Source organism: Pristiophorus japonicus, chromosome 10 (genome assembly GCF_044704955.1).
Source record: "Pristiophorus japonicus isolate sPriJap1 chromosome 10, sPriJap1.hap1, whole genome shotgun sequence".
Taxonomy (NCBI): Eukaryota; Metazoa; Chordata; class Chondrichthyes; family Pristiophoridae; genus Pristiophorus; species Pristiophorus japonicus.
Genome location: NC_091986.1, coordinates 130,198,192 through 130,217,575, shown reverse-complemented (window position 1 = coordinate 130,217,575; position 19,384 = coordinate 130,198,192). Strand labels below are relative to the sequence as shown.

The 19,384-nt window shown below is 44.3% G+C and overlaps 1 protein-coding gene and 1 long non-coding RNA gene across 6 annotated transcripts in view; one reads left to right on the top strand and one right to left on the bottom strand.

The window, feature by feature from the left end:
- Positions 1 to 870: 870 nt before the first annotated feature.
- LOC139275098 (uncharacterized) lies at positions 871 to 16,334 on the bottom strand. 2 transcript variants are annotated; one of them, XR_011595672.1, is made up of 3 exons: positions 16,190 to 16,334; positions 7,742 to 7,830; positions 871 to 2,809 (listed from the first exon to the last, which is right to left on the bottom strand). It is a non-coding gene; the product is annotated as an uncharacterized lncRNA (long non-coding RNA). The 2 variants fall into 2 exon arrangements; XR_011595671.1 differs by lacking the exon at positions 16,190 to 16,334 and adding an exon at positions 14,857 to 14,929.
- Positions 15,282 to 19,384, top strand: part of LOC139275097 (RPA-related protein RADX-like) — an 80,806-nt gene continuing 76,703 nt past the window's right edge. For 2 of the 4 annotated variants that reach the window (XM_070892091.1, XM_070892088.1), the window contains exon 1: positions 15,284 to 15,867. In XM_070892091.1, the coding sequence (XP_070748192.1) occupies positions 15,420 to 15,867 (448 nt within the window). In that variant the 5' untranslated portion in view covers positions 15,284 to 15,419. Of the gene's footprint in view, positions 15,868 to 16,201; positions 16,802 to 19,384 lie in introns of those variants that run through there. The other 2 variants (XM_070892089.1, XM_070892092.1) reach the window with 2 other exon arrangements.

Sequence of the window (19,384 nt, the reverse complement as noted above, 5' to 3'; positions counted from 1 at the left end):
ATATTGTCAGTCACAGCTAGCACAAGCACACCCAAGACAATCATCCCATGGTATATGAAATATTTTATTTTTGTTATTTAAAATATTTAGGTTAATTATTTGTCTTAACATTCGTTTTTATAGTCTAATACAATTCATCTGCTCTAAAACACTTTATTTTTAAACTGTATAACAAGTGGTTTGTATTGAGACTTGTATTAAAGGTGTTTTACACAGTTTCTCTATTAATATGCATTCTATTAACAATGCATTCTACATTAGGGCTTGTAGTGCATCATAGAAAGTGGCTGCAATACTATACTATAGTATACAAAAAACATTTTCTTACAATGGGCCACTTTGTTTCCTGAATGCATCAGTACAGATGCTATTTCCATTCATTTGTCCATAACTGAATACCATCACATATATAGGATTACCAATCTAGTAAAACCATTTTTTTACCTAATAACATCTCCAAGGAAACCAGACAGAGCTCATTCCTTCTCAATTTCACACCCTCCAGTATCAGGCCCACTAAGATCAGGCAGTTTATCCAAGCGGTTAATATTTTGATGAACGTTGTACATTGTTCCAGCTTTTCTGTATCTAAACCATTTGTGCTGCCATATCACTCATCACTAGTTCAAAAGCATGCGAGTACCTTGGACAGTTTCAAATTTGTGCTATAATGCTCAAAAACTTCTTCATCTGGTTTGATACCTAAAACAATTCATTAGGCTACTGCAAGCCATTTAAAATTGTAAAACTGACAGCACAAAATGTGTGATTTATAACATTAGAATGATGGTCACTGACATTTATTAAGCATTAATTTCCAGCTTTTATTAAAGGGTTACTTTTACAATAATTTCACCGTTGTTAAAGTTAAAAAAATTGTAATTGCAAACAATTTTGTATTTCTATCTTTGGCACTCTAAATAGAAAGTTACAGTGCAGCACATCTCCAAATACAAAATAAAATATCCCTCCGTATCAAAATCAACAATTTGCATTTCTATGGCATCATTAATGTAAAGAACATCTGAATAAACTTCACAAATAGGTGTAGAGAAAATGTTGAGCCAGGAAGGGAGAGTTTAGGAGGGTGATGAAAAGTTTGGTCAAATAGATCAGTTTTGTGGAGAGTTTTAAAGGTGGGAAGAGATGATGAGGTGGAGAAATTTGGTGAAGGAATTATGGAGAGTTGGATTGAGGTGAGGGGATGTACACAAAGCAGGAATCAAAAGAACAAAGCATTCCAGAAAGGATCATATTGAACACTGGGGAAAGGTCAAGGAGCATAAGGGAGTATAATGAACTATGACAGTCACAGGATGTTATTTATGACTTTGACAAGAGCCATTTTGGTGCTGTGAAAAGGGAGGAAGCTGGACTGGAGAGGATTCAAAAAGGGAGTTTCAAAAGAGCTGTGAGAGGTCAGAGGAGCACATAAGGCCTGGGGAGTGTGGAGTTTAGCCTCATTGGGAGTGGTTGGGGCATAGGGACTGAAGTCGTCATTAATTTATTTCACTGTATTTTGAGTTTAAAATAATTTCATTTTACTTCACTTCATTTTGGCTGTTCAATACTAGGAGCTGTTTAAACTTGTTTTGGTATTAGACCTGTGGGCTGGTTTGAGTCAGTAACAGTTTAATTAATTGGTTGCATATAAAGGTGTTATTGCTTGCTTTTGCCTTAAGCAATTGGGTAAGTTAAATCAGTATAAATTTGAGTTGACTAACGAGAGATTCATCGCAAATGATGAGAAGACAGTGGATTACAAAATCCAGAAGTATGAGCAGCAATCTCCTGAGAGCATTGAATTGTCAAAAGGTTCAGTACTGAATACCTGTGACAATGACAACAATTTGAAGGAGGGCAATTACAAACACGATGAGGTAGTAGAAAGAACAAAATGGATAAAGCACTACAGGAAAGATAAAAGTGAAAAACAGATCAGAAGCAGCAGCATGTAAAATGAGTAAGATTGTCAAATAGACATAGTTAGATGTACATAAATGCACAAAGTATTGTGAACAAAATAACCTTGGTTCCATGGTAAAACTCCCACTTCTGAGTCAGAAGGATGTGGGTTCAAGTCCCTCTCCGGAGACTTGAGCGTATAATCTAGACTGGCAATTCTGTCCAGTATGAGTGAGGGCTGCACTGTTGGAGGTGTCATCCCAATTTCCATAGAATCATAGAATGGTTACAACACAGAAGAGGGCCATTCGGCCCGTCGCGCCTGTGCTGGCTCTCTGCAAGAGCACTGCAGCTAGTCCCACTCCCCCGCCCTTTCCCCCATCCCTGCAACTTTTGTTTCCTTCAGGTACTTATCCAGTTCCTTTTTGAAAGCCATGACTGAATCTCTTTTGTCATTCAGCGAGCTCTAGCTTTGGTTGCCCTCCCTTTCACCCTCGTGGGAATGTACCTCGACTCAAACCAAGTCCTCTTTAAAGGCAGGCCATTGTTCGATTACAGTTTTGCTGCCAATCTTTGATTCCAATTTTCCTGGGCCAGATCCATTCTCAATCCACTGAAATTGGCCTTCCTCCAATTAAGTATTTTTACACTAGATTGCTTTGTGTCCTTTTCCATATCTAATCTAAACCTTATGATGCTATGATCACTGTTGTCTATCAGATGAGATGTTAAACCAATGTCTTGTCTACCAGGTAGGATGGCCATAAAAGATCACAAGGTACGATTGAATAGCAGGAGAGTTCTTCCAATATCCTGGCCAACATTTATCTCTCAAAAAGCAGATTAATTGGTTATATATCTCATTGTTGTTTGTAGATCTTGCTATTAACACTGTCACGTTTGCCTACAAAATAACAATGGAGAAATTAAAATTAAAGTGAAACAAATCTCAGGCTAATGGTTCAAAGAAAATAAAGTCAAAAATAGAAAATTTAGGGGGAAGCAAAAAGTGAGATTAGAAAGTTATGGAGAAAGATTGGCAGGTAACATAAACAAAATTAGTAAAACTTTTATAAACATATAAAAGAATAGTTTAAGAAAAAATAGGGATGTTTGGAGATGAAAAAGGAAATCTTCTTGTGGAGGCTGAATGAATGGAGGAGATACTAAATGAGCAATTTGACCAAAATCGACAAAACCAGTGCAAAAGATCAGGGAAATTCAAGCACAAGTTACATTCAGCACAAATAGAGTTTCAGCGATCTTTTGTGTGGTTTAAAAAAACATCGTGTTAGAAGCCAGCTCCTCCCACAAAACTGGCCACGCCGCCAGATCAAATTCATTACCATGGCGAGTTTCCCCTTGGAGACAACAAGGAGGAAGATGAACAAGAAACTATGGCCTGGGCTAGAGTGTGGGAGACTGAGGAATGTTAGTTACTCAGGCTGTAGAGACTCACAGCAGCCAGCAATTTGGATGCAAGCACCCCAGCTGCTGATAACTGTCCTTCTGGTCTGGAATGCTGCACTTGGGTAAGAAGCTATTCACTGTTTCTACAAACAATATAATAGAAATGAACAATGCCTTGAAATGTGTTACACAGGAGACAAATATAAGTTGGAGTATGTTATAATACAGTCTAACACCAAAGACTTCACATGCCTTCATAAAGCTTGAGAGATTTGTCAATGTTACTTCAACATTGCTACTATCTTGAAAAATTGTTTATGTTTTGTATAGCCCAAAATTGTGAGCCTCCACTTCTCCCTTGGAATTTCATGCAACAAGAGCACAGATTAGAGAATTGTCATGGAGGTCAGTGAACCTGATTTAATACGCTCCCAATTTTCTCACCATTAAAATGAATGGCCGTAAAATTGTCAGAACCAAAGATCGGACTTGCTGACCTGCATACCCGATTCTCCAACTTGCACGCTCGGTGCACAGTTTTGCAATTCTCGAACTTATATGTCATTATGTTCAATGGGATGTATTCATTTGATTTTCAGTAAGATTTCCTTCTGCTGTTGATGGGTGCCACCCATACACAGTGATGGATGGCAGATTCCAGCAATTATATGTTACACATTTTGAAATGTTGTGATTTATACTGCAGTAATGCTGGCTTTTATTTCATTTAATGATATAACAACAGTAACTGCAGTTTTAAAAGCAATCAATTGGATGTAAAACATCTGGAATGTCCTGAGGAAGTGACAAGGTGCTATATATATTCGTATTTCTTTCTTCTTAGCTGCTTGTTACAGGAAGTAGCATGCCCTATATTTATTTTTAGAACAGGTTTGAAATCTCTCAACTTACTTTTCTTTTCCTACCCATACATGTTTTACTAGGCCATGTAACTTCTTGCAGCCAGCGCGGAGATAAAAGACCCATTCCAAGGCCTCTACCAAGATCACTATGTAGTTAGGTTTAAGATTAGGATTAAGAGTGACATAAGCAGATAAGGGAAGTAAAAGTAGGGGCATATCTAGGCAATAATGACCATAATATAATACGCTTTAAAATAATAATTGAGAAGGACATAAGTATGGTGAAGACCAGGGTAATAGATTGGAGAAAAGCTGATTTTGAGGGGCCGAGAATAGAACCTGGAAAATAAAATGGACAACAATAATGTCAAACAATGCCGTAGAACATAAGAAATAGGAGCAGGAGTAGGTCATTTGGCTCCTCAAGCCTGCTCTGCCATTCAATAAGCTCATGGCTGATCTGATCATGGACTCGGCTCCACTTCCCTGCCCGCTCCCCATAACCCTTTACTCCCTTATCACTCAAAAATCTGTCTATCTCCGCCTTAAATATATTCAATGACCCAGCCTCCACAGCTCTCTGGGGCAAAGAATTCGATAGATTTACAACCCTCTGAGGCAAGAAATTTCTCCTCATCTCAATGGGCAGCCCCTTATTCTAAGACTATGTCCTCTAGTTGTAGTTTCCCCTATGAGTGGAAATATCCTCTCTGCATCCACTTGTCGAACCCCCTCATTATCTTATAAGTTTCAATAAGATCACTTCTCATTCTTCTGAACTCCAATGTGTATAGGCCCAACCTACTCAACCTATCTTCATAAGTCAACCCCCTCATCTCCGGAATCAACCTGATGAACCTTCTCTGAACAGCCTCCAATACAAGTATATCCTTCCTTAAATATGGAGACCAAAACTGTATGCAGTACTCCAGATGTGGCCTCACCAATAACCTGTACAGTTGTAGCAGGACTTTGCTGCTTTTATACTCTATCCCCCTTGCAATAAAGGCCAACATTCGATTTGCCTTCCTGATTACTTGCTGTACCTGCATACTAACTTTTGTGTTTCATGCACAAGGACCCCCAGGTTTCTCTGTACTGCAGCACTTTGCAATTTTTCTCCATTTAAATTATAATTTGTTTTTCTATTATTTCTGCCAAAGTGGATAACCTCACATTATCTCACATTGTACTCCATCTGCCAAATTTTTGCCCACTCACTTAGCCTGTCTATATCCCTTTGCAGATTTTTTGTGTCCTCCTCACAATTTGCTTTCCCAATCATCTTTGTATCATCAGCAAACTTGGCTACATTACACTTGGTCCCTTCATCCAAGTCATTAATATAGATTGTAAATAGTTGAGGACCCAGCACCGATCCCTGCGGCACCCCATTAGTCACTGTTTGCCAACCGGAAAATGACCCATTTTTCGACTCTGTTTTCTGTCCATGCTAATATATTACCCCCAACCCCGTGAACTTTTATCTTGTGCAGTAACCTTTTATGTGGCACCTTATCGACTGCCTTCTGGAAATCCAAATACACCACATCCACTGGTTCCCCCTTATCCATCCTGCTCGCTACATCCTCAAAGAACTCCAACAAATTTGTCAAACATGATTTCCCTTTCATAAAACCATGCTGACTCTGCTTGATTGAATCATGCTTTTCCAAATGTCCCACTACTGCTTCCTTAATAATGGATTCCAGCATTTTCCCAATGATAGATGTTAGGCTAACTGGTCTATAATTTCTTGCTTTTTGTCTGCCTCCTTTTTTAAATAGGGGTGTTACATTTGCGGTTTTCCATTCTGCTGGGACCACCCCAGTATCCAGGGAACTTTGGTAGATTACGACCAATGCATCCACTATGCAGTCACTTCTTTTAAGACCCTAGCAATGGGAAACATTTAAAACAGTGTTCAACAGAGTCCAGGGAAAATATATTCTGCTAAAAAGCAAGAACAACCTAACACCAATGAGACACCATGGATGAATAAAGCCACAAGGGAAAAATTGAGGGTAAGGAAAGAGGCATACATTAAGTACATAGACAGCAGGGGAGAGCATGATAAGGGAAAATACAAAGAGATTAGGAAAGAAGTCCAAAAAACAATTAGGAAGGCAAAGAGGAACTATGAAATTAAATTATCAAGGAACATAAAACATAATAGTAAAATATTTTACAGGCACATCAATAAAAAAGGAAGGTCGAGATGGAAATAGGGCCACTAAGGGATGGACAGAATAATACCACAGGCAGTGATAGAGGGATCACAGAAATATTTAAAAATTACTTTGTCTCAGTATTTACCAGGGAGATAGAACAGGTGGACATGATATTGGATCATGAGATTACTAATGAAATAACTGCATTTAAAATAAAAAGATATATTAAATAAATCAATCAAACTCAAAGAAGGAAAAAATCCTGGTCCTATGGATTACATCCGTACATTTTGAAATAATCTAGGTGAGAGATAGCAGAGGCATTACTACACATATTTAGCAATTTGTTTGAAAAAAGTGTAATGTCAGAGGACTGGCAGATAGCTAACATAATACCTATATTTAAGGAGGGAGTTAGAAAATGTCCAAGGAACTATAGACCAGTCAGCTTATCATCGGTGGTAGGAAAAATAATGGAATCCCTACTAAAGGAGAAAATAGAACAACATCTCGAAGCCAAAAATATAATAATGAATAATCAGCATGGATTTCAAAAGGGAAAGTCTTGCTTGACAACCTCATTAAATTTCTTGAGGAGTTAACAGAAGAAACAGACAAGGGTAATGTAAATGTAAACAGACAAGTAAATGTAATTTATCTAGATTTTCAAAAGGCCTTCGAGAAGGTACCACAGAATAGACTAATGAATAAGGTCAGAGAATGCGCAATCAGGGGACAAGTAGCAGAATGGATAGCTAGCTGGCTTCAAGACAGAAAGCAGAGAGTAGGGTAAAGGGTAGCTATTCACAGTAGCAGAAGGTGGGTAGCGGTGTTTCACAAGGATCTGTGCTGGGACCACCATTGTTCATAATTTATATTAACAATTTAGACTTGGGAATCAAAAACACAATTTCTAAATTTGTGGATGACACATTTGGGCGGGGATAGTTAATACTGAGGAGGACTGCAACAAATTACAGGAAGACATTAATAAACTTGCAGAATGGGCATATAATTGGCAAATGAAATTCAACACAGATAAATGTGAGGCATTACATTTTGGTAGGAAGGAAGGGAGGTAATTTATTACTTGGAGGGTGCGAGTCTGGGTGGGATAGCGGAGCAAAGGGACCTCGGAGTACAAATACACAAATCACGAAAAGTAGCGAAACACGTTAACAAGGCCACAAAAAAACAAACATTAGGGTTTATTTCTAGAGGGATAGAATTGAAAAATAGTGAAGTTATGCTAAACTTGTATCGAACCTTGGTTAGACCACACTTGGAGTACTGTGTACAATTCTGGTTGCCACATTGCAAAAAGGATATAGAGGCACTGGAGAGGGTGCAGAGATGATTTACAAGGATAATACCAGAAATGCGAGGGTTTACCTATCAGGAAAGGATGAGCAGGCTGGGTCTCTTTCCCACCTTACCATCCCTCTGTCACGGAACTTCACAGATTCCTCTTGGCCACTATGCTGAAATAAATGTCACCACAAAACAAACATTTAAAACTACATTTATAAATCATTCAATCCAATACTGCATAACAAAGTCAACTAATCATTCTTGTGCAATCCCTTAGTGCCTGTCTTCCATGTGCCTTTGCCTGTCCTCGAGCACCTATGAAGTGCTACCCCAGTGACTGCAGCATGGCTGGTGGAAGGCTACTGATTTCAGTAGGTGAGATTGCAGTTGGCCTTGCAGCTCTGGTCTCGAAAACCTGGCTGTAGACTGTACCACCTCAGCATGGACGGCAGCATTCTGGGCTGGCAGGCTGACAGGCAACAGCAAGGGCACTGGCGGAGTGGCAGTGGTGGAAGTACGAATGCTGTCATCCTGAGAGATGACAGCAGGTTTGTGCTCTGTTGGAGGACAGATTGCTGGATAGCTGCAATACCCTGCAAGTCCCGTTCCAAACTGGTAAATGCAACCATGATGGCAGCAATTTGAGTCTGCATGACAGAAGTCTGAGCTTCCACTGCAGCACTTAGATGTTGGGTTTCTTCCACTTGTGCTGCAACGGAAGCTGAGAAATTTCCCATCAGACCCTGCATTATAGTTGGGTCCACAAGTGCACTAAGGGAGTTGCCCATCACTTCCATCCTGGAAATCATGGGCTTCAAGCTCTGCGCAAAGCCTTGTGCAAGGTTGGTGCCGGTTTCTTCCATGCTCCTTGTGAGGTGGGGGTGGGGGGGGGGGGGGGGGAGGATGGGAGGGAAGTAAGATAATAATAATATAGCGCCTTTAACGCAGTAAAACGTCCCAAGGCGCTTAAAGATGTGCACGCTTATACTCTCAGCAGCTTGGAAGTGAGAAGAGATTGTGGGATGAGGGAGAAGTGAGATGTGAGGAGGATTAGCTATGAGTATACCGTCATCTTCAATGGTTTTCAGCCATGCTGATCATCACGGCCTCAGTGACAGCCCCTCCAATAATGTCAAGCTCGGTCTCCTCCAGCTGGGTCAAGATGTGCAGGCTTTCCCTTCCCCCGCAAGTTAGCTGCTGCTATGGTTGCGAGCCACCTTGGCTGAGAGAGAACGGGAGCGTGTCAGTGAATGTGTTACAATGTGTTTCGGTGGGGTGCCTATCATGGTTGAATAGCTGGCAGTATGTGCAAGGTGAGTGATGGGGATGTGGTGCATTGAGCAGTGTGTGGGGCTAGTGGTGCAGTTGGTGGGAGATGGCTTTGGAAGATGCATTACTCACTTTGACCACTCGTGAAGTCATTGAACTTCTTTTGGCACTGGTCCTCGGGGCAAGACTGCTAGTTTTTTGAAGTGTAGTCATTGTTGTAATGTAGGAAACGTGGCAGCCAATTTGTACACAGCAAGCTCCCACAAACAGAAATGTGGTAATGATCAAATAATGCTTTTTTTTGTGATGTTGATTGAGGGGTAAATATGAGCCAGCGAATGGAGGGAGCAGCATGCGGCAGCCCGGCCCGGAAATTGGCATGGTCCCGGCCTGCAAGACCATCAGCAGGTCGGGGCCATTGGAGGGAGCAGCGTGCGGTGGTGTGCCAATGCATGGAGCAGTGCTTGCTGCTGCAGGAGGGCGACGGCTGTTGGTCGCTGATTGCAGTGCGGGCAGCACAGCAGGATGGACGAAGGAGCGGCAAGAGATTGTAGAGGGATGTAATCATAGAAACATAGAAAATGGGTGCAGGAGTAGGCCATTCGGCCCTTCGAGTCTGCACCGCCATTCAATATGATCATGGATGATCATGCACTTCAGTACCCCATTCCTGCTTTCTCTCCATACCCCTTGATACCTTTAGTCGTTAGGCCACATCTAACTCTCTTTGAATATATCTAACGAACTGGCCTCAACAACTTTCTGTGGTAGAGAATTCCACATGCTCACAACTCTGAGTGAAGAAGCTTCTCCTCATCTCGCTCCTAAATGGCTTACCCCTTATCCTTAGACTGTGACCCCTGGTTCTGGACTTCCCCAACATCAGGAACATTCTTCTTGCATCTAACCTGTCCAATGCCATCAGAATTTTATATGTTTCTATGAGATCCCCTCTCATTCTTCTAAATTCCACTGAATATAAGCCGAGTCGATCCAGTCTTTTTTCATATGTCACTACTGTCATCCCGGGAATCAGCCTGGTGAACCTTTGCTGCACTCCCTCAATAGCAAGAATGTCCTTCCTCAGATTAGGAGACCAAAACTGTACACAATATTTAAGGTGTGGCCTCATCAAGGCCCTGTACAACTGTAGTAAGACCTCCCTGCTCCTATACTCAAATCCTCTCGCTATGAAGACCAACATGCCATTTGCCGCCTTCACCGCCTGCTGTACCTGTATGCCAACTTTCAATGACTGATGTACCATGACACCCAGGTCTGATTGCACCTCCCCTTTTACTAATCTGTCACCATTCAGATAATAATCTGCCTTCCTGCTTTTACCACCAAAGTGGATAACCTCACATTTAGCTACATTACACTGCATCTGCCATGTATTTGTCCACTCACCTAACCTGTCCAAGTCACCCTGCAGCCTCTTAGCATCCTCCTCACAGCTCACACTGCCACCCAGCTTAGTGTCATCTGCAAACTTGGAGATATTACATTCAATTCCTTCGTCTAAATCATTAATGTATATTGTAAATAGCTGGGGTCCCAGCACTGAACCTTGCGGTACCCCACTAGTCACTGCCTGCCATTCTGAAAAGGACCCGTTTATTCCTACTCTTTGCTTCCTGTCTGCCAACCAGTTCTCTATCCACATCAGTACATTATCCCCAATACAATGTGCTTTAATTCACACAACTAATCTCTTGTGTAGGACCTTGTCAAAAGCCTTTTTAAAGTCATCCACTGGCTCCCTCTTGTCCACTCTACTAGTTATATCCTCAAAAAATTCTAGAAGATTTGTCAAGCATGATTTCCCTTTCATAAATCCATACCGATCCTATCACTGCTTTCCAAATGTGCTGCTATTTCATCTTTAATAATTGATTCCAATATTTTCCCCACCACCGATGTCAGGCTAACCGGTCTATAATTCCCTGTTTTCTCTCTCCTTTTTTAAAAAGTGGGATTACATTAGCTACCCTCCAGTCCACAGGAACTGATCCAGAGTCTATAGAATGTTGGAAAATGACCATCTATGCATCCACTATTTCTAGGGCCACTTCCTTAAGTTTTCTGGGATGCAGCCTATCAGGCCCTGGGGATTTATTGGCTTTCAGTCCCATCAATTTTCCTAACACAATTTGCTGACTAATAAGGATTTCCTTTAGTTCCTCCTTCTCGCTAGATCCTCGGTCCCCTACTATTTCCGGAAGGTTATTTGTGTCTTCCTTAGTGAAGGCAGAACCAAAGTATTTGTTCAATTGGTCTGTCATTTCTTTGTTCCCCATTATAAATTCACCTGATTCTGACTGCAAGGGACCTACATTTGTCTTCACTAATCTTTTTCTCTTCACGTATCTGTAGAAGCTTTTGAAATCAATTTTTATGTTTCCTGTAAGCTTACTCTCATATTCTATTTCCCCCCTCCTAATTAAACCCTTTGTCCTCCTCTGCTGAATTCTAAATTTCTCCCAGTCCTCAGGTTTGCTGTTTTTTTTGGCCAATTTATATGCCTCTTCCTTGGATTTAACACTATACCTAATATCCCTTGTAAGCCACGGTTGAGCCACCTTCCCCATTTTATTTTTACTCCAGACAGGGATGTACAATTGTTGAAGTTCATCCATGTGATCTTTAAATGTCTGCCATTGCCTATCCACCGTCAACCCTTTAAGTATCATTCGCCAGTCTATTCTAGCCAATTCACGTCGCATACTGTCAAAGTTACCTTTCTTTAAGTTTGGGACCCAGGAGAGGCGTGAGTTCGGGGCCCAGAAGAGGCAAGGGCCCAGGGGCTGCACGGGCCAGCCCACACTGCAATATGTGTGCGCACTAGGTCCGTGCAGCAGACCTGGTCTCCAGTCGTCTTGGGTAATCCTTGCCACTGGACCAAGACCTGGCTCTGTCAAGCCCGTGTAGTGGCTGAGGCATTTTCCACCTTTCAAGATGTAGTTCGGAATCTGAAATATTATGTCCTTCATTGAAACACCTGTGAACTCATCCCTTTTTGGTGGAAGCAAGTCATGACACTAAGCTGGGTGGCGGTGTGAGCTGTGAGGAGGATGCTAAGAGGCTGCAGGGTGACTTGGACAGGTTAGGTGAGTGGGCACATGCATGGCAGATGCAGTATAATGTGGATAAATGTGAGGTTATCCACTTTGGTGGCAAAAACAGGAAAGCAGAATATTATCTGAATGGCGGCAGATTAGGAAAAGGGGAGGTGCAACGAGACCTGGGTGTCATGATAGAAACATAGAAACAGAGAAAATAGGTGCAGGAGTAGGCCATTTGGCCCTTCGAGCCTGCACCACCATTTAATAAGATCATGGCTGATCATTCACCTCAGTACCCCTTTCCTGCTTTCTCTCCATACCCCTTAATCCCTTTAGCCATTAGGGCCACATCTAACTCCCTCTTGAATATATCCAATGAACTGGCATCAACAACTCTCTGCGGTAGGGAATTCCACAGATTAACAACTCTCTGAGTGAAGAAGTTTCTCCTCATCTCAGTCCTAAATGGCTTACCCCTTATCCTTAGACTGTGTCCCCTGGTTCTGGACTTCCCCAACTTCGGGAACATTGTTCCTGTATGTAACCTGTCCAGTCCCGTCAGAATTTTATATGTTTCTATGAGATCCCCTCTCATCCTTCTAAACTCCAGTGAATAAAGGCCCAGCCGATGCAATCTCTCCTCATATGTCAGTCCAGCCCTCCTGGATGAGTCTGGTGAACCTTCGTTGCACTCCCTCAATAGCAAGAACGTCCTTCCTCAGATTAGGAGACCAAAACTGAACACAATATTCCAGGTGAGGCCTCAACAAGGCCTTGCACAACGGCAGTAAGACCTCCCTGCTCCTATACTCAAAACCCCTAGCTATGAAGGCAAACATACCATTTGCCTTCTTCACCGCCTGCTGTACCTGCATGCCAACTTTCAATGACTGATGTACCATGACCCCCAGGTCTCGTTGCACCTCCCCTTTTCCTAATCTGCCGCCATTCAGATAATATGTTGCCTTCGTGTTTTTGCTCCCAAAATGGATAACCTCACATTTATCCACATTAAACTGCATCTGCCATGCATTTGCCCACTCACCTAACCTGTCCAAGTCACCCTGCGGCCTTTTTGTGTCCTCCTCACAGCTCACACCGCCACCTAGTTTAGTGTCATCTGTAAACTTGGAGATATTACACTCAATTCCTTCATCTAAATCATTAATGTATATTGTAAATAGCTGGGGTCCCAGCACTGAGCCCTGCAGCACCCCACTAGTCACTGCCTGCCATTCTGAAAAGGACCCATTTATTCCCACTCTCTGCTTCCTGTCTGCCAACCAGTTCTCTATTGACGTCAGTACATTACCCCCAATACCATGTGCTTTAATTTTGCACACCAATCTCTTGTGTGGGACCTTGTCAAAAGCCTTTTGAAAGTCCAAATACACCACATCCACTGGTTCTTCCTTGTCCACTCTACTAGATAGATCCTCAAAAAATTCCGGAAGATTTGTCAAACATGATTTCCCTTTCATAAATCCAAGTTGACTTGGACTGATCCCGTCACTGCTTTTCAAATGCGCTGTTATTTCATCTTTAATAATTGATTCCAACATTTTCCCCATTACCGATGTCAGGCTAACCGGTCTATAATTACCCGTTTTCTCTCTCCCTCCTTTTTAAAAAAGTGGTGTTACATTAGCTACCCTCCAGTCCATTGGAACTGATCCAGAGTCGACAGACTGTTGGAAAATGATCACCAATGCATCCACTATTTCTAGGGCCACTTCCTTAAGTACTCTGGGATGCAGATTATCAGGCCCCGGGGATTTATCGGCCTTCAATCCCATCAATTTCCCTAACACAATTTCCCGCCTAATAAGGATATCTTTCAGTTTCTCCTTCTCACTAGACCCTCGGTCCCCTAATACTTCCAGAAGGCTATTTGTGTCTTCCTTCGTGAAGACAGAACCAAAGTATTTGTTCAACTGGTCTGCCATTTCTTTGTTCCCCATTATAAATTCACCTGAATCTGACTGCAAGGGACCTACGTTTGCTTTCACTAATCTTTTTCTCTTCACATATCTATAGAAACTTTTGCAGTCAGTTTTTATGTTCCCGGCAAGCTTTCTCTCATACTCTATTTTCCCCCTCCCAATTAAACCCTTTGTCATTGAAAGTTAGCATGCAGGTACAGCAGGCGGTGAAGAAGGCAAATGATATGTTGGCCTTCATAGCTAGGGGATTTGAGTATAGGAGCAGGGAGGTCTTACTGCAGTTGTACTGGGCCTTGGTGAGGCCTCACCTGAAATATTGTGTTCAATTTTGGTCTCCTAATCTGAGGATGTTCTTGCTATTGAGGGAGTGCACCGAAGGTTCACCAGACTGATTCCCGGGATGGCTGGACTGACATATGAGGAGAGACTGGATCGACTGGGCCTTTATTCACTGGAGTTTAGAAGGATGAGAGGGTATCTCATAGAAACATAAAATTCTGACGGGACTGGACAGGTTAGATGCAGGAAGAATGTTCCCGATGTTGGGGAAGTCCAGAAACAGGGGACACAGTCTAAGGATAAGGGGTAAGCCATTTAGGACTGAGATGAGGAGAAACTTCTTCACTCAGAGAGTTGTTAACCTGTGGAATTCCCTGCCGCAAAGAGTTGTTGATGCCGGTTCATTGGATATATTCAAGAGGGAGTTAGATATGGTCCTTACGACTAAAGGGATCAAGGGGTATAGAGAGAAAGCAGGAAAGGGGTACTGAGGTGAATGATCAGCATGATCTTATTGAATGGTGGTGCAGGCTCGAAGGGCCAAATGGCCTACTCCTGCAACTATTTTCTATGTTTTTGTCCTCGCTTTGAGGGACTGCCTATGATATAATGATGAGCCAGGATACCAGAGATAACTCACCTGTTTTTCTTCGAATAGTGCCAAGGGAGCTTTTATTTTCAACTGAGAGAGCAGAGTGGGTCTCGGTTTAACGTCTCATCCGAAAGATGACACCTCCGACAGTGCAGCACTCCCTCAGCATCAGCCTAGATTTGTGTGCTCAAGTCTCTGGAGTGGGACTTAAAGCCACAACCCTGACACAGAGGCGCGGGTGCTCCCCACTTAGCCAGAGCTGACACATCAGAAACAGTGATTCCCATCTGGACTCTCCCTAAGTTGATGCAGTCACTTTTAAAACTCTCAATGCAAGTTGGCACTCTTCCGTTTCCCTTGTGTTCACACTGGCACTTTCCCTTGGTATGTGTGTGTTGCGTTGAGTCAGTTCGAGTAGTTGACGGGCCAACTGGTGTTTTTGGCGCCAAAAAAAACAGAATGCTGGGGAGGGTGCTGCAGAGACGCGGCTCGCACGCGGACGCTGGACCGTTGCCCCGAGCTCGCGCGCTCAACAGTTGAGGAAAGGCCGAGCGCGCGCAGCAGCATCAGCTTAAAGCAAACCGTCCGATCGGCCGCGGAAAGTGCTCCTCATGGCCGGGCCCCTGCCGAGCTGGCCCGGTGGAGCCGAGTTTTGGGTGCTGGCGGTGGAGCGATACCTGCTCAACGAGCCCAGCTCCAGCTCCCACCGATACGACGTGACTCTGTGTAGCGGAGGGGATGGGGCAACGCTGAAATGTTTACTGTCTCCGCAGCTGAACCGTTTAGTGCAGAGAAACCTGCTGCGCTCGGGCTGCCAGCTCAGGGTGAACTGCTTCTCGGCGTTGTCGGACGGATTGAGGGTGATGGAGAGAGCCGAGGTGCTGCGAGGAGCCGCTCCTCCTCCTCCGCCGGCGGCTCTCGCCTGGGGCGCCGTTCGGCCCGTCCCGCGCCCTTTACTCAGCTGTGCGAAGTACTACCTGCCGCTCTGGGAGGACAGTGATTATTATGGAGAGGAGTGGAGGGTGCCAGCCTGCAGTCAGCAACGGGTCAACATAGAAGGTCTGGCGCTCCATCACCATTTCAAAATCAAAACGTGCGTCAGTGTAGGCTTGCCAACTCTCTTGGATTTAAATTTTAATCTCGATCACTGCTGCGAGCAACCCAGGCGAAAGATCAAAGAGGCATTAAAAATGTTTTTTTTTCATTTAACACTTTTTAGTTTATTAGTTATAAAAATATCAGAGATGGGGAAACATGGCTGTTTGGAACAGTGTGGTTGGAAACAGAGAGTCATGTTCTCCAGGAGTTGGCAAGCTTACGTTGGTATTAACCAATTATCTGTATTCCTGCGTAATTTACTGCTGATTACTAGTCAACAAACCTGCTGTGGTTAATCCATCGAGCCAGATTTGCTGTGAGCGGCCACAAGTTTGACTGGCACTTGACCGTAGACTGTCTGTGGGGCTTTGCGTAGCAAATTGCTGTTAGAGGGACTTCCAAAAAGCACAGCGCCTGATACAGGACATCAGGTCCTGTCATCATCATCATCATCATCATCGGCAGTCCTGTGACAATAGGGAAAATAACTCGTTGACCAATTAGATTGAAGAATCGTTAATGAACAGTGTAGGAAGTGTAAGTTACAATAGTGAATTCAATGTCAAATCCGGTACAGAAAGTGATATAAAGAGAGAGAAAGAAAGTTTCCTGTGCGCATGCGCATATAAACCACCCCACTTCAGCCACTTCTGCAGAGATGGAAGAGCAGGAAGGAAGGCAACGTGCTCGGCGCTTCTCTAATGAGGCGAGTGAGGCCTTGGTCCATGCAGTGGAGGGCAGGTGATCCTCACTCTATCTTGCTGGGGAGCCAGACCACTCCCACCTGTACTTAAGAGTCTGTGGAGGGAGATAGTACAGGAGATCTCTGCTGCAAACACTATGCCCAGAACTGGGACACAATGTCGAAAAAAGTTCAATGACCAGGATCGTCAGGGTGAGTACCATTCACATTTATATATGCCTCCATTCCTTCTAACATGAATCTCGCACACTATGAAGTCTTTTATGCATATGGTCCCGCTCAAAAGTCTTGCTGTCTGTGGGGTGGCTTTCACAATGCATAAGAAAGATGAAGGCTTACTTCTGCACCCATTGCCTTCTAATGATCGATGCACATAAACTCACTAATTTACATCCTTCCTCGCAATACACTCCCACTGCTGCTATGGCTCTCTGAAAGATCACCTATATCCCCTAAGTTACATCCCTCAACCTAACAATCGCTCACGAAGCTCATGCAACATCCAAACAGATTGAACGGAAGCCACTAGAACATTCACACAGTCTCACCTATTGTACTATGGTAGGCATATGTGACACAACAGGAGAGAAACCCTTCCTATTTTTCTCTTTGCAGCCGAAGCACTCCCACAACAGGAGGGAGCAGCTGTGCACAGGCGGGGGGCCCCCTCAAATTCTGCCACTTACTGATGTCGGGGAACGGGTGTCGGCCCTCGTTGGATTAGCAGCTTGGGCAGTTGCCGGTGGCGATGCTGAGCTCCCTTCGGGAAGTGAGATTATATAAATGGACAGGGCGCCTTAAGAGATTGCATTGAGACATATAATGCAGTGTCGGTGGGACTTCAAATGAACATGTGCAATGCCACCTTCCTCATATCACCCTGCCCCCTCCCCTGCTGCTAACCACACACGTGTTTTTGTGCTTGCGGAAGATCAGCCACAATCTCGCCAGCCTTCCTGGGACGCATCAACCTCAGGCTATGGCAGTGATGATGAGGCTGCGGACACGACGAACATGACTAAGCTGCTGAGCCCACCAGTTGCTCCTTCTCAACATTTCTTATCTGGCGACGATGAGACTTTTCAGGGGTTTGCGTCTTCAGAGGCTCCTGGCCCCAATCGCCTACAGCAACGCAGTAAAAGAGGGCAATCTTGCAGGCCAGCTCTCCGAAGGGTGAGTCGGCAAAGTCAGTCTGCTCAACGACAAGCAGACATGGAATTGGACTTGGTGGAGATGTCTACGGAAAATACAGGAATGCAACATGAGCTTATGGATGCATTGGGACGGATCTCAGAGAGCATTGACTAGCTTACTGCGACTGTTGCGGAGGCACCGTCACGGATTGTCAGTGCAATTGAGGAGTCCAGCGAGGCCATCATTGACCACACACAGAGGCTGGTGGCCTCGAGCAGCAACAGTGGCGTTCCAGAGTGTGTGGCGCGTGCCCTTGATAAAGTCGCAGTCTCTGGAACATCGCAGGCACGAGCTACGCTTCAGCTTGGTGATGTGATGCAGTCGATGACTGCTACCATCTTCTCTGCGTTTCCCACTGTCCAAAGGGGAAGGGACGGTGCCAAAGCAGACCAGCAAGTTGTGGAGACACATCGTGCTCCAGATGCTGAGGCCCAGCCCCATCGGAGAGTCAGTGACTCCCAGAATGATAGCATTCCGGCTCCCACTACTGATTTGAAACCATACACAGTTGACACCCCAGCCACCAGTGACTGCTCCTGCCGATGACGAAGCGCAGCAGTCCATAGCCGGGCATTCCAGGCCAAGAGCTGGTCCAGGGCGTCCTCCGACACTGTCTGCATTGCCTGAACCCACCACCCCCAGCTGCTCCCCGCCCCCCCCCGCTCTGCCCCAACATAGCATCCCTCTAGCAGCCTTGCTGTCGGCTACTGGGGCCTCATTGAGGAAGAGCAGCAGACATGGGAGGGGGCAGTGTGACTAAGAGCCATTAAGGACTGGCACATGGTTGAGCTCATGCATTTAAGAAGAATTGTTCAAATTGTAAATAGTTGTGTGTTAAGAAATGTCTTATTTTGCATTGACTTGCTGCAAGAAGCAGTCTTGTGTTTAGTTAGTTTTGGTTTAATCATTATATCATTTTGGGTTGTTGGGGGTGCATTGTTCATTATTGATGTTTATAAAAATGTTTTTTTGACCATTGCCATTGCTTTCTTGTGTCTCATTGCAGCATTCTGTGTAGATGAGCCGTCATGGTGGCATAGAGTCACGAGTCAATGATGAGCTGGCGACGTAAGGCTCTTGCTGCAGTCACACCTCCACGCTGCCTCGTTGTGGTGGCTGCGCAGTGGGTTCCTCGACAGACTCGTCTTCCTCGTCCTCTTCCTCCTGAGGTGGTCCTGCAATCCCCCCTGGAAATGCTTGGCCCCTCATGATGGCTAAGTTGTGTAGCATGCAACACACCATAATGAATTTGGAGACCTGTTGAGGGCACTATTGAAGGCTGCCTCCAGAGCGGTCTAGGCATCTGAAGCGCTGCTTGAGTACCCCAATTGTCTGTTCGATGATGTTGCGGGTGGCTGCATGGCTGTCATTGTAGCGCTGCTCGGCTTCTGTGACGGGGTTCCAGAGTGGGTTCATGAGCCAGGTGGCCAAGCCGTAACCTTTGTCCCCGATCAGCCAGCCCTGCCTTCGTCTTTGTCGCTGAAACATTCGTGACACACTGCTCTCATGCAAGATGAAAGCATCATGTGTGCTCCCTAGATAACGGGCATTCACTGAGGATGTGTGTGGTCGCAGATCAGC